The sequence below is a fragment of the Spermophilus citellus genome, assembly GCF_964194105.1.
Source record: "Spermophilus citellus genome assembly, chromosome: 4".
NCBI lineage: Eukaryota > Metazoa > Chordata > Mammalia > Rodentia > Sciuridae > Spermophilus > Spermophilus citellus.
Window position 1 is genome coordinate 58,514,000 of NC_138185.1, and position 14,686 is coordinate 58,528,685.

Here is a 14,686-nt window from a genome sequence, read left to right on the forward strand (position 1 = left end):
AGTAGACTTTACAAAATGATCTCTTTTCTTTAACCTCCTTCACCAGCCCCCACCCCCAATTTTAAGATTAAACCACAGCATGGTAAAATATATTGAAGAAGGGCAATTTGGAAAGTCTAAATAAGAACAAATCGCAAACTCCCAACACTAAGCTTTTTCCAAACCAGGAAAAGAGAAGGGGGCGGGGGCTGAAACAAATAGTTACTACTTCCAAATCAGCACATCCTGTAAAGTTTTCTTCCTTCTTTCTTTCTCTTCTTTTTCTTAATTTGGCTTCTAAAGACAAAGGATTCCAAGAGCAGTACAGATTGTATCTACACAATCTGAAATGTCCAAATGTCGATGTGTTTTTATGTACATAACCCACTGGAAAAGATTCCCTTGACCTCTGGTCATGCTCTCACAGACTGAAGGTAAAGGGGGAGGGGAGAGGCAGCCCAATTGCAAGTTATCATATATACATTAAAAACAGACGCTTCAGCACTATAAACTATACCACTGATTTTGAAATCCTCTCAACAACCACGCTAGATGAGAACCACAGAATATTTAAAAAATCACACTTACTTAAGCAAAAACCCATTGCAAACAACTGCCCTCTATTTACAATGCTGTGATTAGCTTGCTTGAACGATCTTTTGCGTAACTGTCAGAAATGTACAAAAGAGTATTTTTTCTGATCATAAAATAGATACTGATCTCAAGATTTCTAATACTTTTCACAATACCTTCCCTAAGCAGGCACTTAAGTGTGACAAATATAAGGGCCTTTTTTTTTTTCCTGGAAAATCCATTTTTAATTAAAAGGAGGATTAGGTGAATGGAGGTGGCTTACTATATCAGTGTGGCACTTCCTAAACCATAGATAAACCATTAACTTTAGCTCCCCCCCACACCCAAATTAAACAGGCAAATACACTAGTCCACCTTTGAGTAAACTAACTGAGGGGAGTAAACAAATGAAGACCCCAGCCCGCTCAGCAAAAGCTCACAGGGGCTCTGCTCGATGGAAAGACAGTGAGTGGGGACAGCCAAGCAGGTTTCAGATATCAAATAATATTTTAATTTCTGAATACTTTCAATTTTCCTTGGAATATAACACACAAAGACTCGACCAAACAGTTCAGTTATTATAACTTTTACAGTATACAGAAATGTTGCACTTAAAAAAAAACCTTCAGTTTTTTTAAAACACAAACTGTAAACTCTAAGATACTGAATCAATCACGTTACCTATAAGTGCCAACAGTGTTATTTTGTCATGCTGATTTCAATGGTATTTTTTAAAAAGGGAAAATATCAACAATTATAATACAAAGGGCTTGCAAATATACAAACAGATATAGGATTTTCATAACAATTCAAGAACTAAGTGGGGACCCAATTCAAATTACAAAAGTTCACTTTTTATTCAAAACCTCAGCATGTGTCTTGGACACATTCCTTGGCTGCCAATAAATTCCACAGTTCATTCTCTTTCTTAAAATATTTTTAAAAACCTAGGTTTGTCTTGGTGTCTTTTTTTTTGGGGGGGGGGAAGGTAGGGGAAGTTAAATGTTGTATGTGGTTCCTCCAGTTCTCTAATTAGAGTGCTCAACTTCATCTAAAATTTTTGGTCACCACTTGTAAGTGCGTTTCCATCTTTAAGTTGCCTTTAAAGTTTTATGTCTTCCTATGATATTTCATGGACTCAGTTTTAATTCTTGCAGAACATATATTTTAATGATACACAGTTTTTAAGAAGCCAAGATTATATCAAAACTTATTATAGAACCACAGAATAAACTGGTTTGGAACCAGAAAAGTACAAAAAAGAACAGCTAGAGGTACATAGACACAGGACAATTAATAATTTGGAAAAAAAAAAAAGACTTTCTCCATTCTGCTAATTTTCTCCCAATCTCCTTAAATGCACTTTTAGCAATATTTTTTCAAAATTTTACCAAAAAAGAAAAAGACTAATTTCCTTTTTATACAAAAATGATAAGTAGCAAGTTGTTCTGACCAACACAGGAGTTTTTTTAATGCATTCTGTAAAAGTTCATTTGACAGTCTTTTTTTTTTTTTAAATTCACAGTCCATTAAATTCTTCCCCTCTCTTCTTTTAGCAAACTTGTAACATCCTTTTATATCCTTTCTTAACAGAAGGAAATTAAGCAAACAAACCAGTCTTTTGCCTTTTCTTTCACTGTTTCACTCCCCCTTCTTATTTTGATTTATTTATTTATTGAATTGCCATATACGGCCAGTTAAAACTGCTGCCGGACAGTAACATATCCCGGATGAGGGTTTCGATGGGGGTTTTACCTACCAAACGGACGAAAAACAATTGCTCTATGACTGAGGAGGAGACCGTGCGGAGGGAAGGGAGGCGAAGCAAAAGCTTTCCAAATCGCGTTGGCTGGTTGGGGTACTGGCTCCTAACATATTCTTCCAAAGCACACTGGGACTTTTCCTGCAAACTTTCCACATGGGCTACATCAGAGAGACCACAGGCATCTGGAAGAAAGTTTAAAAAAAAAAAGAAGAAGAAGAAGAAGAAGAAGAGGAATTCAGTCATCAGATTAAGAGGTTTGAAATGGGTCACATGAGATGTGTGTACAGTGCTATGTCAAGCTGCCCCTATAGGAGTTGGAGCAAATGTCTATACTCTGAAAATTTTGGGGTTAGGTGAGTATATATGTGTGAAGGGAGTGAGGAGAAAGCATGAGATGGTCTTAGAGTGTTTGCTTTAAAATAAAACATACCTTAGTGTACTATATGTCTTTCACTGACTAAGACCTCAGGCTGGGTTACTGGAAGGCCCAAGCAAAATGCATTGGGTATATTGGGACCCAGTCAATTCACAGACAGAAAAACAGACAAAACCCAAACTACCAGCGCTCCTCCCCCTCTTCCTCTGTAAATAATAGTTTGGCTTATAATTATATAGTAGTGGTAGTGGGGCAACAACCTGGCCCAGCCTCAAGTAATGGCGTCCACAACCCAGCCTCAGATTCTCCCCAAAGAGGGCGACTCATTTTTCTCCAGTCTTTGAAACTGATTTAAGTGGCCCTTTAAAACTGATCTTGTCAGTTTAGTCTATTGAAGGGCAGCCATGCAAACTGTGATCTCTCTGTTCATTTGAGCTGTTTCTTTTCCCCCTTTTCTTCTCTCTCCCTTTTCCCCCACCCCCTTTATTTTTTTTAAAAAAAATCCAGGTCCCTCCAAGAAGCACCCCCTCCCTGTTATCTTCAGGAAAACACTTTTCTTTTTCTGATACGTGAAAATACAATAAGTGCCTTTGAAATGAGAGGCTTCTTGGTGAAGGCAGTTCAGGTTGTGACCTGACCTTTTGGGGCTCCCCAGACAAGACTGGGGTTAACACATGCATATTGTGAATCATTAAAATAGATATTGGAAAACAGCAGCCACCATCTCTACCACTAGAACCATAACACATGCAACCTCCTCAAATGTGTCTACTACTCTGCATGTCCACAGAATGCCTAGGTGTCTGTGGTCAGAAATTAAAAGCTGTTTGTCTAGGACTCCTTCTCTCCACACCACATCAGTACTGTGTGTCTCCCTCTGAATCAGATAACAGGAACCTTTATCTCTTTGTGAGGCAATTTGCATTCTCCACACAGGCCTCCACATTTTGCAAATAGTAATAAATTAAACTGTTACGACAGTATCAGGCATTTCTTCCCTTGAAAGACCAAGGGTAAGGCAAAGAACTAACAATGATACCAAGAAATTAATAACTATTCCTACCTTCTGAGACTATGGGATGGGTGTCAGGTTGTAGAAAGAGGGTGAAGATGGCCCTGGGTCAGGGGACTATCCTGCCTGGACATTTGCATTAGGTAAATGTTCTTAATCTGACAGGCTTCTGAGAAAAAATAAACCAGATCCCAGCTTCTGAATTCAGCAGTTCCCTGCCCAGATGCTGCCCTCTAATTGATTACCTAAGGACTTCCAAAGGCAGGATTTGGGGTGGCTGTCAGGGGAGACTTTATGTGAAAGGCAGTAATGTATAAAAGAGGGTTGAGGCTGGAGAACTTGCAATAGATTCTGCTAATGACTTGGTTCTCCCAGACTTTGAAACAATAAGGATTTTTCTCTCTTTCTTTTGGCCACACTAACTATACATCTTTTCTAGTTCCCAAATTACAGGCTTAAAAAACTGTAGTTGGTGATGAGGTTCCAAGTCCTGCAAATGTCCAAATGTTGTTATACTTAGTCTGGAACCCTTTTCCCCTCTCAGCCATGACAAAGGGATCAGCTGACAACTTAGTACAAGAATGTGAAGGGAGGGGGTAATTTCCACCCACCTGGGCTATGCTGAACTCAGCCTGGAGGCAGCCAAAAGGCTCAGGTGTGGCCAGAAATGGAAAGTCAGGCACTTTCAAAAATCATTTGGCCTCAAGAGTTAATTAATATCAGATCTATTACTCACACAGGTTAAACTACATGCAAGCTAATTATATTTCATAATGCAGTCAATGATGGTTTTATATCACCAATAACATTCATATCCAGCTTAAGTTGACATATACTTGGGATTGTTTGAAATTGTCTTAAGTGTTTGCCTCGGTGGGGGTGGGGGGAAACAAGAGGCCAGATACTTCAACCCCCTGCAGACATTCTGGAGTTGTGATGGTCCCTTTCCTCTTCTTGCCCCTAATGACAGCTCTTCTCTTCTCCTGGCAGTCTGCATTATTTTAATGAAAATGATTTTTGAAAATTGCTGCCCTCAGGTTGAATTTGCCTGAAGCTCAAACTCCTACTGAGTTAGCAGGCAAACTTCTCCCCTGCAGGGGCAAACTTTCTCCTACAGGATGATGCCATCTCTGATCCAGTGCCCAGGGGCATCTCCTAGAGGCCCAGCTAGGGTGCTAGAGAAAGCCAGGGACTTGAGGAGATTCCCTGAGGGCCAACTAGCCCAGAAGGCCTTAGCTCAGGGAGGAAAAAGAGGGAGTGCATTCTAGTCTGGTCACTGCAGGAGGGGAATAGGCCTGAGAGGCTACCCTATAGCCCATTTGGGGACACTGTATCTGAAGCATCCTGTGTGCAACCCTTCTTCTCTAGCCAGGCCAGGTCTGGTGGTGCTCAAAAGCTATACAAAGTTCCCACTTTGAGTTACATTCCACAGTTTGACCTTTTGAGGGGGGAGGGTGGGCTTGCCCTGGTAACTCCCAAGTTCTCTAGGCCTGAATTCTGCACTAGGACTTTCTGGGCATGAGAGGATAGGGCTTCTTCCTACCTGAGGTGAACAGGACTATGGCCTTGAGGCAGCTGTACTCGGCAGAATCGACGTGCAGTGCCTTGAGCTTCTCCACTTGCTCTTGGAAGATCCGTATGTGGTCCATAAAGGCGACCACCCGGTCAGCAGACATGGGTGAAGCGTGCAGGCCAGCAGCGGCCAGAAGCGGGGCTACGTGGAGGGGCATGGAGCACTGCGCTGCATTCAACACGAACAGCTCGCTCCAGGTGAGGCGAAGCAGGGCCACCTGGTCCGTGATCTGCAGGTCAGGGAAGAAGGGGATGTTCCGGGCCCACTCGACGGCGCTGAAGAGCATCCGCGCGGCCAGTTCGCAAATGTTCTCGATGCCCATGATGTTGTTAGGCTGCATGCACTGGCTGCCGAAGCGCGACGTGGGATAGGGCTCAGCGCGCAGCAGCAGAGAAATATATCCGGACAGGTACGAATGGCAGTTGAGGGGGTCCCCGTTGGTCAGTGCGAACTGCCCGTGGGTCGGCTGGGTGGGCGGCATCCTGCCCCTCTGCACCGCTGCGGGGAGGAAAGGAGATACTCCACAGTTAATTATCAGCCTGGGTAACCCGGCAGGATCTGCCCCAGCCCGACCCCCAAGTGCCCCAGATCCCTAGCAATGAAAGAACCAGGCAGGCCTGCCACAATCCTGGGAGTCGTTGGGCCCTGGCAACACTCCTCTCAAATCGTCACCCAGGGAAGCCCTAAAGGTCAGAGTTGCACACTTGCATCCCAGGCCCGCTCCGGCGGATCTGCCTAGTACCCAGAATTGGCCACTTTGCCTGGGGTCCCTGGCGCTGTGGGCGGGATGTAGCATTCCGGGGGCATCTTTCTTCTTTACTGCTAAACAGCTGATATTTCTTATTGATTGGAGGAGAGGGAGCGGGAGGGGCGAGTCTAGGGGGAGGGTGAGACGCTTTTGCAAAAGACACAAGGGTTTTTACCCCCAGACGGCCTGTGGCCACCCCGGATCCACTCTCCACAAACCTTGCAGCCCCAGCCCCAGCCCCAGCCCGGCGGGGAAGCCCGGTAACAAACGAGCAGATTGTCGAGGTCTGGCGTTTGCCTAATCAGTGTACACGGAGAAAGAGACGGAGGGAGAGGTCGGGAAGAGAGGCCGACTACGGCAAGAGGAAGCCGGAGAGAGGCAAGGAGCTGGCTGCGGGCGCCGGCGGAGCCCGGGCAGGGCCCGTGAGGGCCTGGGAAAGGCGGCGAGGCTCGGGCTCCGGCTGTTATCCGACTCCGGACCGGGAGAGTCGCTCTCGCAGAAACACAAAGAAACCCCGGCGTTGGCTCGCCCCAACCCGGAGCCCGCGCCCCGCACGGAGCGCGCCATTGGTAGAGCACTGCTCGCGGCGCTTGGCGAATTTTATATCACAAAGACCCAACTCGCGCAGAGCGAAAGCAGCCGCCTAAGGTCCCTCGACCACCCTTTCCTACTCCCTATAGAGCTCTCCTCATTTCAAAAGTGAAAGGAAAAAGGAAAACAGCTATTTTTTTTTTTAGCAGAATGTTAATCCACGGAGGGTCACATGAGCTCTGCCCAGGCAGCAGCGTTAATACGGCGAAGTGCATAAAATTGCCATTTGTAATTTGAACCTCCTGTACAAAAGTACAATCTCAGATTTTTTTTAGAGAGGGTGGGGGCTAGGGAGAGGAGTGGGGAGGAGGGACATATGTTGAACATGCAGGAAAAACAAGGGGACACAGAAAGAGGAAAAGAGGGAGAGACCAGGCTTTTAAAACAACAAACAACAACCCATCCCTTGTAGAAGGGTGAACTCGAATGAACTTGCAATCAATGCAAAGGAAATGAAAACAGCGCGAAGAGAAAGAAGGAAATCAGTCTGCCAAAGCATGCGGATTTAGGGGTATGGGTTCCAGTGCAGAACTCGCTTCTAGTTATAAAACCCCTTTCGACTGCAATATGAAGAGAAGAGCTTGGGGCTTCTGTGTCCTTACCCAGAGCAGGCTAGTCAAACGCACCCAGGGCCCCGGGACCCCGAGTGAAGGGGGAAGAAATGAGAGGCCGATACCTTCCCGTCTCATGCCCACTTTGAGGCACTTTTTGAGGCGGCAGTACTGGCACTGGTTGCGGTGGTGCTGGTCGATGGGACAGTTCCGGTTGGCGCGGCACGTGTAGCTCAGGTTCCTCCGCACGCTGCGCTTGAAGAAGCTCTTGCAGCCCTCGCACGTGAACTGGCCGTAGTGCTTGCCGCTCGACTTGTCCCCGCACACCACGCACTCAATGTGCTGCTGCTGTTGCTGTTTGTCGCCGCCCGGGCCGCCAGGGCCGCCCTGGCCGCCAGCCGCTGTCTGAGCCGGTGTGCTGGCCGGGCCCCCTTGGCCAGGCGTCTGTGGCGTGTGCGGGGCGCCAGGCGGCGGGCCGGGCACGGGCGGCGCCTGCGAGGCCTGGCTGCCCTGGGAGCCGGGCACCTCGTCCTGGGGGTCGCGCCACGTGCTGACTACCATTGCCATATCTATGGGGGCCGAGTCCGGACTTCCTGCTCCCCTGTCTGCGGGCGGCGGCGGGGTGGCGGCGGCTCCCGGGTCTCGGGCTCCGGCGCGCCGCCTTTTGTGTGTGCGAGGGTGCGAGAGGGCGCGGGAGGGCGCCCCGGGTGGCTCAGGGCTAGTTGATTGAGGTTGGTTAGTTTTTCCTTTTTTGTTTTTGCTTTTGCAAAGTTTTGTCGATTGCTTGTCTGGCCCGGTGTGTTTGTTTTGTTTGTTTCCCTCGGCTCAGCTTTGTTGGTTTCGGGGGGTTTCCGTCGGGAGGGGAGGGGAAGGGTACAGGAGAGAGCGAGTGGGAGCAGAACGTGGAGAGAGAGGGAGGGGAGGGAGAGCTGCAAGTCGATTGTCTGGCTTCAAGACAGAAGTAGAAGGCAAAAAAAAAAAAAAATCTCTCCAAAGATCTCGCTCGCTCTCACTCTCTCCCTCCCTCTCTCGTTCACTCACTCGCTCTCAGATCTGGTGTGCAGCCGAGGAGTTGGAGGAGGAGGAGGAGGAGGAGGAGGAGGAGGAGGAGGAGGAGGAGGAGGAGGAGAAGGAGGAGGAGGAGGAGGAAGAGAAGGAGGAGGAGGAGGAGGAGGAGGAGGAGAGGCGACTGTCCGGGGGCCAAGTCCAGGGCAGCCCACAGTCAGCCATTCAGGAAAGCCATCGAAATCTGGAGGACTAGGAGAGCGGAGGCGCCGGGCGCGGGCGCGCCCAGGGAGCCAGGCAGGCCGGGGCGGAGGCCGGCGGCCCGCTGAGTGGCCAGAGCACTGCCCGGGTCCGGGGGAATCAGCATGAAAGTGGTCCGCGTCGGGCGCTGCGCGGCGTCGTCCTGGCGCTGGGCCGCCGCCGCCGCCTGCCCCGGGCGCCCGGCGCGCGCCTCGCTTGCTCCGGTGGCCGCTGCTCTCAGTTGCTTGGTGGAGGCCGCTCTCTGCTCCCTGCGGGCCGCCCGGGCCGCCGCCGCCGCCGGAGCCGCCGCCGAAGCCGCCGGGTCGGGCCCGGAGCCGCCGCGTCTAGCGCCGCCGCCGCCGGTGAAGTCGCTGCTGCCGCTGCTGCCGCCGCCGGAGCCGCTGCTGCTGCTGCTGCTGCCGCCGCCGCCTCACACACATAGGGAAAGAGTCAACTCGCCGGCGGCGGGGGAGAAATGATAAAAGAGAGAAAGGAGGGCAGATCACCACCTAGAAGCACATCCTTCGTGCGCAGAGGGGGGAGAAAAAGACCGAGAGAAAGAATGAAAGAGGGGAAAAAAGGCAGTACGGCAACCGGAGAAAGGAGGCAACTCGGGGAGAGGAGGAGGAGGAGAAGAAAACACACACGCGCGCACGCACACACACACCGCGGAGAGAAAAGAACAGAGAATCAAAGTGATCAAATATGCTAAAAAGGGGGGCGCGGGAGGGAATGCGATTTATAGGCGCCGGGGCTGGCAGAAGTGGCTTCTCCGCGATCAGCTCACTGAGCTCTCTATATAGTGAACTTTGACACGACTGCTGCAACTTAGCGCACGTTGCCATGGCGACGGCGCGCCTTATAAGGCAGCAGCCGGGGTTGGCCTGGCCAGGCGCGCGCGCGCCGCCCCCTCGCCGTCATTGGCCGGAGCTCAGCGGCCCCGCCATGGCGGCCGTGGGCGCAGCCCGGTCCTAGCGCGAGCGGTGTCCGGATCGCTGCTCGAGGAGCGCGGGGGATGAAGGGGGGCGGGGACCGGGTGGCCGCGCCGCCCCTGCCGCCAAGCGGGGGATGGGCCCGCGCCGGCCCTGGGAGCGCGGCCCCCGCTCTCCCCGCACCTCGAACCCCAGGTTTCCACCCGGGCGGGGAAAGAAGCGCGGCGCGCACACACAACGCCTCTTAAAGGCTCCGCGAGAAGCTTTGGATGGAATAGAGGACTTGCCTCGCTCAACTTGGCAATGCCACAAAATCCGCCGCTTGCGCACGGCCCGGAACTCTCCGCGCGCGCATCTTGGTGCCCACGATGCCAAAGAAAAGGGAAAAGTTCCCTGGTTTCATTGTAGAGGGGTAGGGAGGGGAGATGGGAAGGTGCCACAAATTGAGCTTGCAGTCATTTTCCAAACGAAATATTTGGTCAAATCCGGGTGATGGTAACCCCTTCTCTTAATCAACTCTGATCATTTGCTCGGTTGATAGCTCATTTTTGTTTATTTTTTTTTGGGGGGGGGCATTCAATGTCCGTCTCCTCCTTGTAGAGTTAACATTTCACAGGTTTATGGCCTGACATTTTAATTGCTCAAATAAAGCATCTCCGATGCTAAGAAGCAGAAGTAGAGTTCATCTTATTGTCATGACGCAATGAAAATAAATTTCACTCAACTTTATTTTCTCTCGTTGATTTTAGCTAGCTCACAAGCCAACATTCTGCCACACATCCAGTCGTGGTAAGAGGGAAAAGACCATTCTGCCCGCTGATGGACAGGCGGAGGCATCCGCTCAACCTTCCCTGTGCACACGCTCTCTACACACATGTAAGCGCACATGTATCAGATACACATTTGTCAACGTATACAGACAAAGACTTCCGAGACTATGCTTCTAGGTTATAGAACAGTTGAGTACGAACGTCATTGTTCTTCAAGTTCCTTTTAAGCATTCTTATAGTCATTAAAACACACCCAGAAATTCTTCCCCAAATTGGAAATAGCAGTATAACTCACAAGAACCACATACAAGCCATATTCTACTTCAAGAGAATCACTACAAAAAAGAACAACTTCATAGCCTATGCCTTTTTACTCAATGTGCTAAAATCATTGACAGTGTCGTGTTTTTGAATTCCAGGGTGTTTGGTTTTAAATATCAAACATGTAGAATCACTACCTCAGACCACATACTCTATTGCAGTAATCTTGCTGTTTGATTATGACCAGTCAATGAATTGTGATTAGTCCACATTTATACAAGAAAATTATGTTTCCATCAGACACTTTGCACAAAAAAACTGTAAACTTGTAAGCCAAACAGGTTTATGAACAATTACAATATTTTGCACAAAAGATGCTAAGCTCCAGGGAATAATGAATGCCATAAAGAGTAAATTGATGACTTCGGAAAAGCATCCTTGATAGCTCAAAAAATTCTGAAAATATTTTTTAAAATAAACCATACATGTAATTGACATGTTTAGATTACACTTTGTTTCAGTGTATTTTACATACTGAGGTAAGGATTAAGTGCAGATGTGAACAGAAAGTAGCTGGTTTTCAGAGAATCAAAAATTCCCTTTAAACTACAACCTTGAAAACCTCTTAGCCTTGTCTTTCTTCGCTGAAATAACATATTTCACTAAGGTTTCAGGTGCTGACATTAATTAAATATTTAAGAAATACCAATTTATAATGGACACTGAACTATCATAAACATGGTATGTAATAAGACTGCCACAGAGTGAAACTAGGCTGAAAATTTCAGGCTGATTAGAGACACAATATAACTTTCTCCTAAAGAGCATAAGAGATATGGAAAAGAAATCATTTCAGAGGGAAAGGTTTGGGGATTTTTTTCCCCCTTTCAACTCTATGATTTGAGGAATTGCCTAATGCTATAATATCAGAAGTTTAGGGGCAAGCTCAGTCATATAGTGGGGCTGGGGTTGAGATATGAAATCTAATGTGTATTCCCATCTCAATTTAATAGAAGATGAGAATAATTGATTATAGGGAAATTTTAATCTTGTCTCTTGAGTGTGGACACTTCCATAGCAAGATCACTTTTTATACACATATGAGATGATGATTTTGAGGAAGAAAAATCTTCATTTGGAGATTTTTTTTTGGGGGGGGTGGGATTTGAAGACTCTGATGGCCTTGTATTGAAAATGAAGAATTTCCCAACTATCTCTCCTAAAGGATTGGAGCCTGTTACATGTACAAACACAGGGCTACCAAGAAGTCAAAGGAGTTTCACTCTGTATTTTAGGACTCCTTTAGTTATGGCAATGCTGGTTAGAAGCGGGGATAATCATATGAATTGTAGTTAATTTTATTGCATGGAAGAAGAGATAGCCGGCTAAGAAGAAAAAGGATGTGGAAATTTTAAAATGTCTTCTTCAGAGATGCTTATTTGCCTTAACTCTAAGATCATAAAGTTCTCAGATTAAAAGATAAATATCAATATATTGTTATTATCTTTTAAAAACCCAGCCTAGTCTTTTATTGCAAATGTAAATTTATTTTAATGAGAGGAATGGCAAGCTTTAATTTGGCTGGTGAAAGTTGGAAAAAACATTTGTCTTAATATGGGGGGGGGCAAACATCCAGGCATATGATTTTCTTGCAGAAAGTGACCGAATGGTCTGTAATTCTTTACAGATTAAATCACAATATGAATACAGACCCCAGCACATTCGGAGTTTAACTCTGAACTCAGTAGAAACCAGTTCCGTCCACCAGGATTCATTGAATTCCTCCTTTCCCCCAACTAGTCCGTGTGTGTTTTTCTCTTCCACCACACTGGAGCTCCATGAATAGGGAAAGGGGCTTCCATTGTGTCCCTCTGAACTTCCAAGTCAATGCAATTTTTAACCACTGGCTTGTGGTACTTTGAAAATCACCAGGGGCTGTCAGAGTTGGGTCCTCTGAAAAATTTACAGTGCTAAATCAGAGCATATGCTGGGAGGGAAAAAATTGCTTAAGATTGGAGCAAGTACAGTATCTGTCTGCCCCCTAGTGTAAGAGTCCTCTCTGCCTAAAATTCAACTTTAAAAGAAAAGGAGCTCTTAAAGGGAAACGACTTTGGGCTCACGTAGGCATAGGAGAATGAAACTTCTGTACATTTTAATCTGAATAATTCTTCAGGATTTAAAATTAATTGGCTCTGGCTTGGTTGGGCTGTACTCGGATCTCGCCGCCTCTGCATTTCCCGAGTCACTGGTGAAGAGGTGATGATTTTTTTTTTTTTTTTGAACTGGGTTTATGTGCGTCCCCCTCACCCCCTCCTCTCTCTCTCTCTTTTTCTTTCTCTGTCTCTGTCGTCTCTCTCGCTGCCTTTTTAAAAATGAGGAACCATTCTCTGAACGTTTTGGACAGAGCACAGAATTGCTTCTTAAGTCAGCCCAACGCGGTTGCAATAGACAGCAAAAAGGTAAACGTTTGCCTGAAATCTGCACGCCAGCTCCACCACCCCGCCCGATGGTGAGTACCCCTCTCCTTGCGATTCTCCTCCTAGCTTAACCGAGCGCTCGCCTTCCCGAACCGCGGCCGAGGGCAACCGGCAGGGTTTTCCTCCCTCCTTCCCTGCCTGCCTGGCTGTCAGTAGCACAAGGTTGCAAAATGAAGCGCAGAAGCAAATCGAACAGTAAATTCTGATACTTAGTGCGAGCCTAGCAGCTCCTTTGATAGAAAACCGAGTCGTCTGCTGCTTTGAAAACCAGGCTCATAGGACTGGTTTTCAGTTTGCTCTATAGAAGGAAATGAGTTTGAGAAGACAGGACAAGGAGATGGAAGGCACCGCAGTCTTTATGCTTTGGTTTAATCATATTTTGGCAGCTTTGCAATTGTATTTTTCCCCTCTCCTCCTTCCATCACTTCTACCACACACATGTAATAAAATATGGCAATGCACTGAATTGACTCTGTTCCCCTTTCCCCAAACCCCTTAAACCACAGTCCTAGGCATTTCACACACATTAGCAAACCGATTTTCTGAAAAGCCCCAAGTCATCCCCAACCCCACACAGCACAAGGAGAAAAGTGAGAAAGGAGAGAAAGAGGAAAAAAATACTGTAAGTAAACATACCAAAACCATATTTGCCTTGTTCAAGGTCCCAAACCGCTTGCATCTTCCTTCTAAACTGGAATAACTCTCCTTTAGTTTGGCGGGTGAAATAAACGCTTTGTTGGCCCCCTGAAAAGATGTGTCTTTGATAATTAAAGAGAATCTCCTCCTCGGTGTTTATCTAAGCGATTGTGCAAACTGATAAAAAGTAGGCACTAGCCTGCAGGGAAAAAGAGGAAAGGTGAAGGGAGAGATCTTCCACCTCAAGGAAGTGCTTCCCCATGTATTAGGCGCTCTCAGCCTTGGAAAACCCTGCACACTAACTTTAGAGAGACAAGGTTTCAGGGAGCTTTGTACATAACTGCTGAGGAATGCAAGCCTCGCCTTTAAGAAAAAAAACCCCAAACCGTAGGTAGGAGATGTCTGGAGTGATCCTTGTCTCTCATCTCATTCCTTAGAAGGAAGAGTGCGTTGTTACACCTTGTTTGGGGCTGGAAAGACGAGACTTTAAAAACACCCGTCCAATTGAAAAAAATCTCCCAACTTAATGAGTTTAGTCGGAGGCTGGAGCAAACGGCTCAGTCTTAACAGAAAACCGCCAACAACTCTAGGCGATATTGCAAAGCAAGATGACCAGAGGCACAGCCAAATTCCACTGTTTGGGGTCGAGAGGGATGGAGGCTAATCCTAAAGCAAGTTGGGAAAAAAATAGAGGTGGGAGAGGAGGGGGAAAAAGCAGCAGCCTCGGAGACTGGCAGACAGGCTCCTCTCACCCTGGATCAAAGATAGAACTTGAAACAGGAGGGCAATATTTTCCTAGGAATCTGCTGGAATCCTCATTTTCTACTTCTAACTCAAGTCCCCCCAAGTGATTTTTCCCTCTCCCCTGTGGATCAGTGCCTCCCTCCCCTTTCTGGTGCCCATTCTAGAACTTTCCTGAAGAGGAAATGATTTCTTTTTGGGGGGAGGGGTTCCCCATTTCATGCCTTCATATAATGAATGCTTAATTCACCCCTCCCTTCATCACTCCCCAAGATGAATAAAGGAAGCAGGAATACAATAACTAGCAAAAATTTAGAATAAACTATGCTGCCTCTTGCTGTTTAATACAGTTTTAACTAATGGATTTTTTTTTGTTTTGTTTTGTTTTAAGAGAAGAATAATGGGGAAACACGGATCTTTTATTTTAGGAAACTGTTATGGTAAGATGTATGTCAG

General features: G+C 47.1%; 1 protein-coding gene across 3 annotated transcripts; it reads right to left on the reverse strand.

Moving 5' to 3' along the window:
* Window positions 1-1,268: 1,268 nt before the first annotated feature.
* NR2F2 (nuclear receptor subfamily 2 group F member 2) lies at window positions 1,269-14,331 on the reverse strand. 3 transcript variants are annotated; one of them, XM_081289685.1, is made up of 3 exons: window positions 13,490-14,331; window positions 5,249-5,776; window positions 1,269-2,499 (listed from the first exon to the last, which is right to left on the reverse strand). In XM_081289685.1, exons 1-3 carry the CDS (start codon window positions 13,530-13,532, stop codon window positions 2,225-2,227), a joined length of 846 nt encoding a protein of 281 aa, XP_081145811.1. In that variant the 5' UTR covers window positions 13,533-14,331; the 3' UTR covers window positions 1,269-2,224. The 3 variants fall into 3 exon arrangements, with proteins under 3 accessions (XP_081145811.1, XP_081145810.1, XP_081145812.1); XM_081289684.1 differs by lacking the exon at window positions 13,490-14,331 and adding an exon at window positions 7,294-8,045; XM_081289686.1 differs by lacking the exon at window positions 13,490-14,331 and adding an exon at window positions 7,220-7,359.
* Window positions 14,332-14,686: the final 355 nt, after the last annotated feature.

Coding starts and splice junctions, on each gene's coding strand:
- NR2F2 (XM_081289684.1), bottom strand. CDS start 7,735: ATGGCAATGGTAGTCAGCACGTGGCGCGACCCCCAGGACGAGGTGCCC. Junction 5,777..7,293: donor AGTGGGCATGAGACGGGAAG/GTATCGGCCTCT, acceptor TCCTCCCCGCAG/CGGTGCAGAGGGGCAGGATG. Junction 2,500..5,248: donor CATAGTCCTGTTCACCTCAG/GTAGGAAGAAGC, acceptor ACTTTCTTCCAG/ATGCCTGTGGTCTCTCTGAT.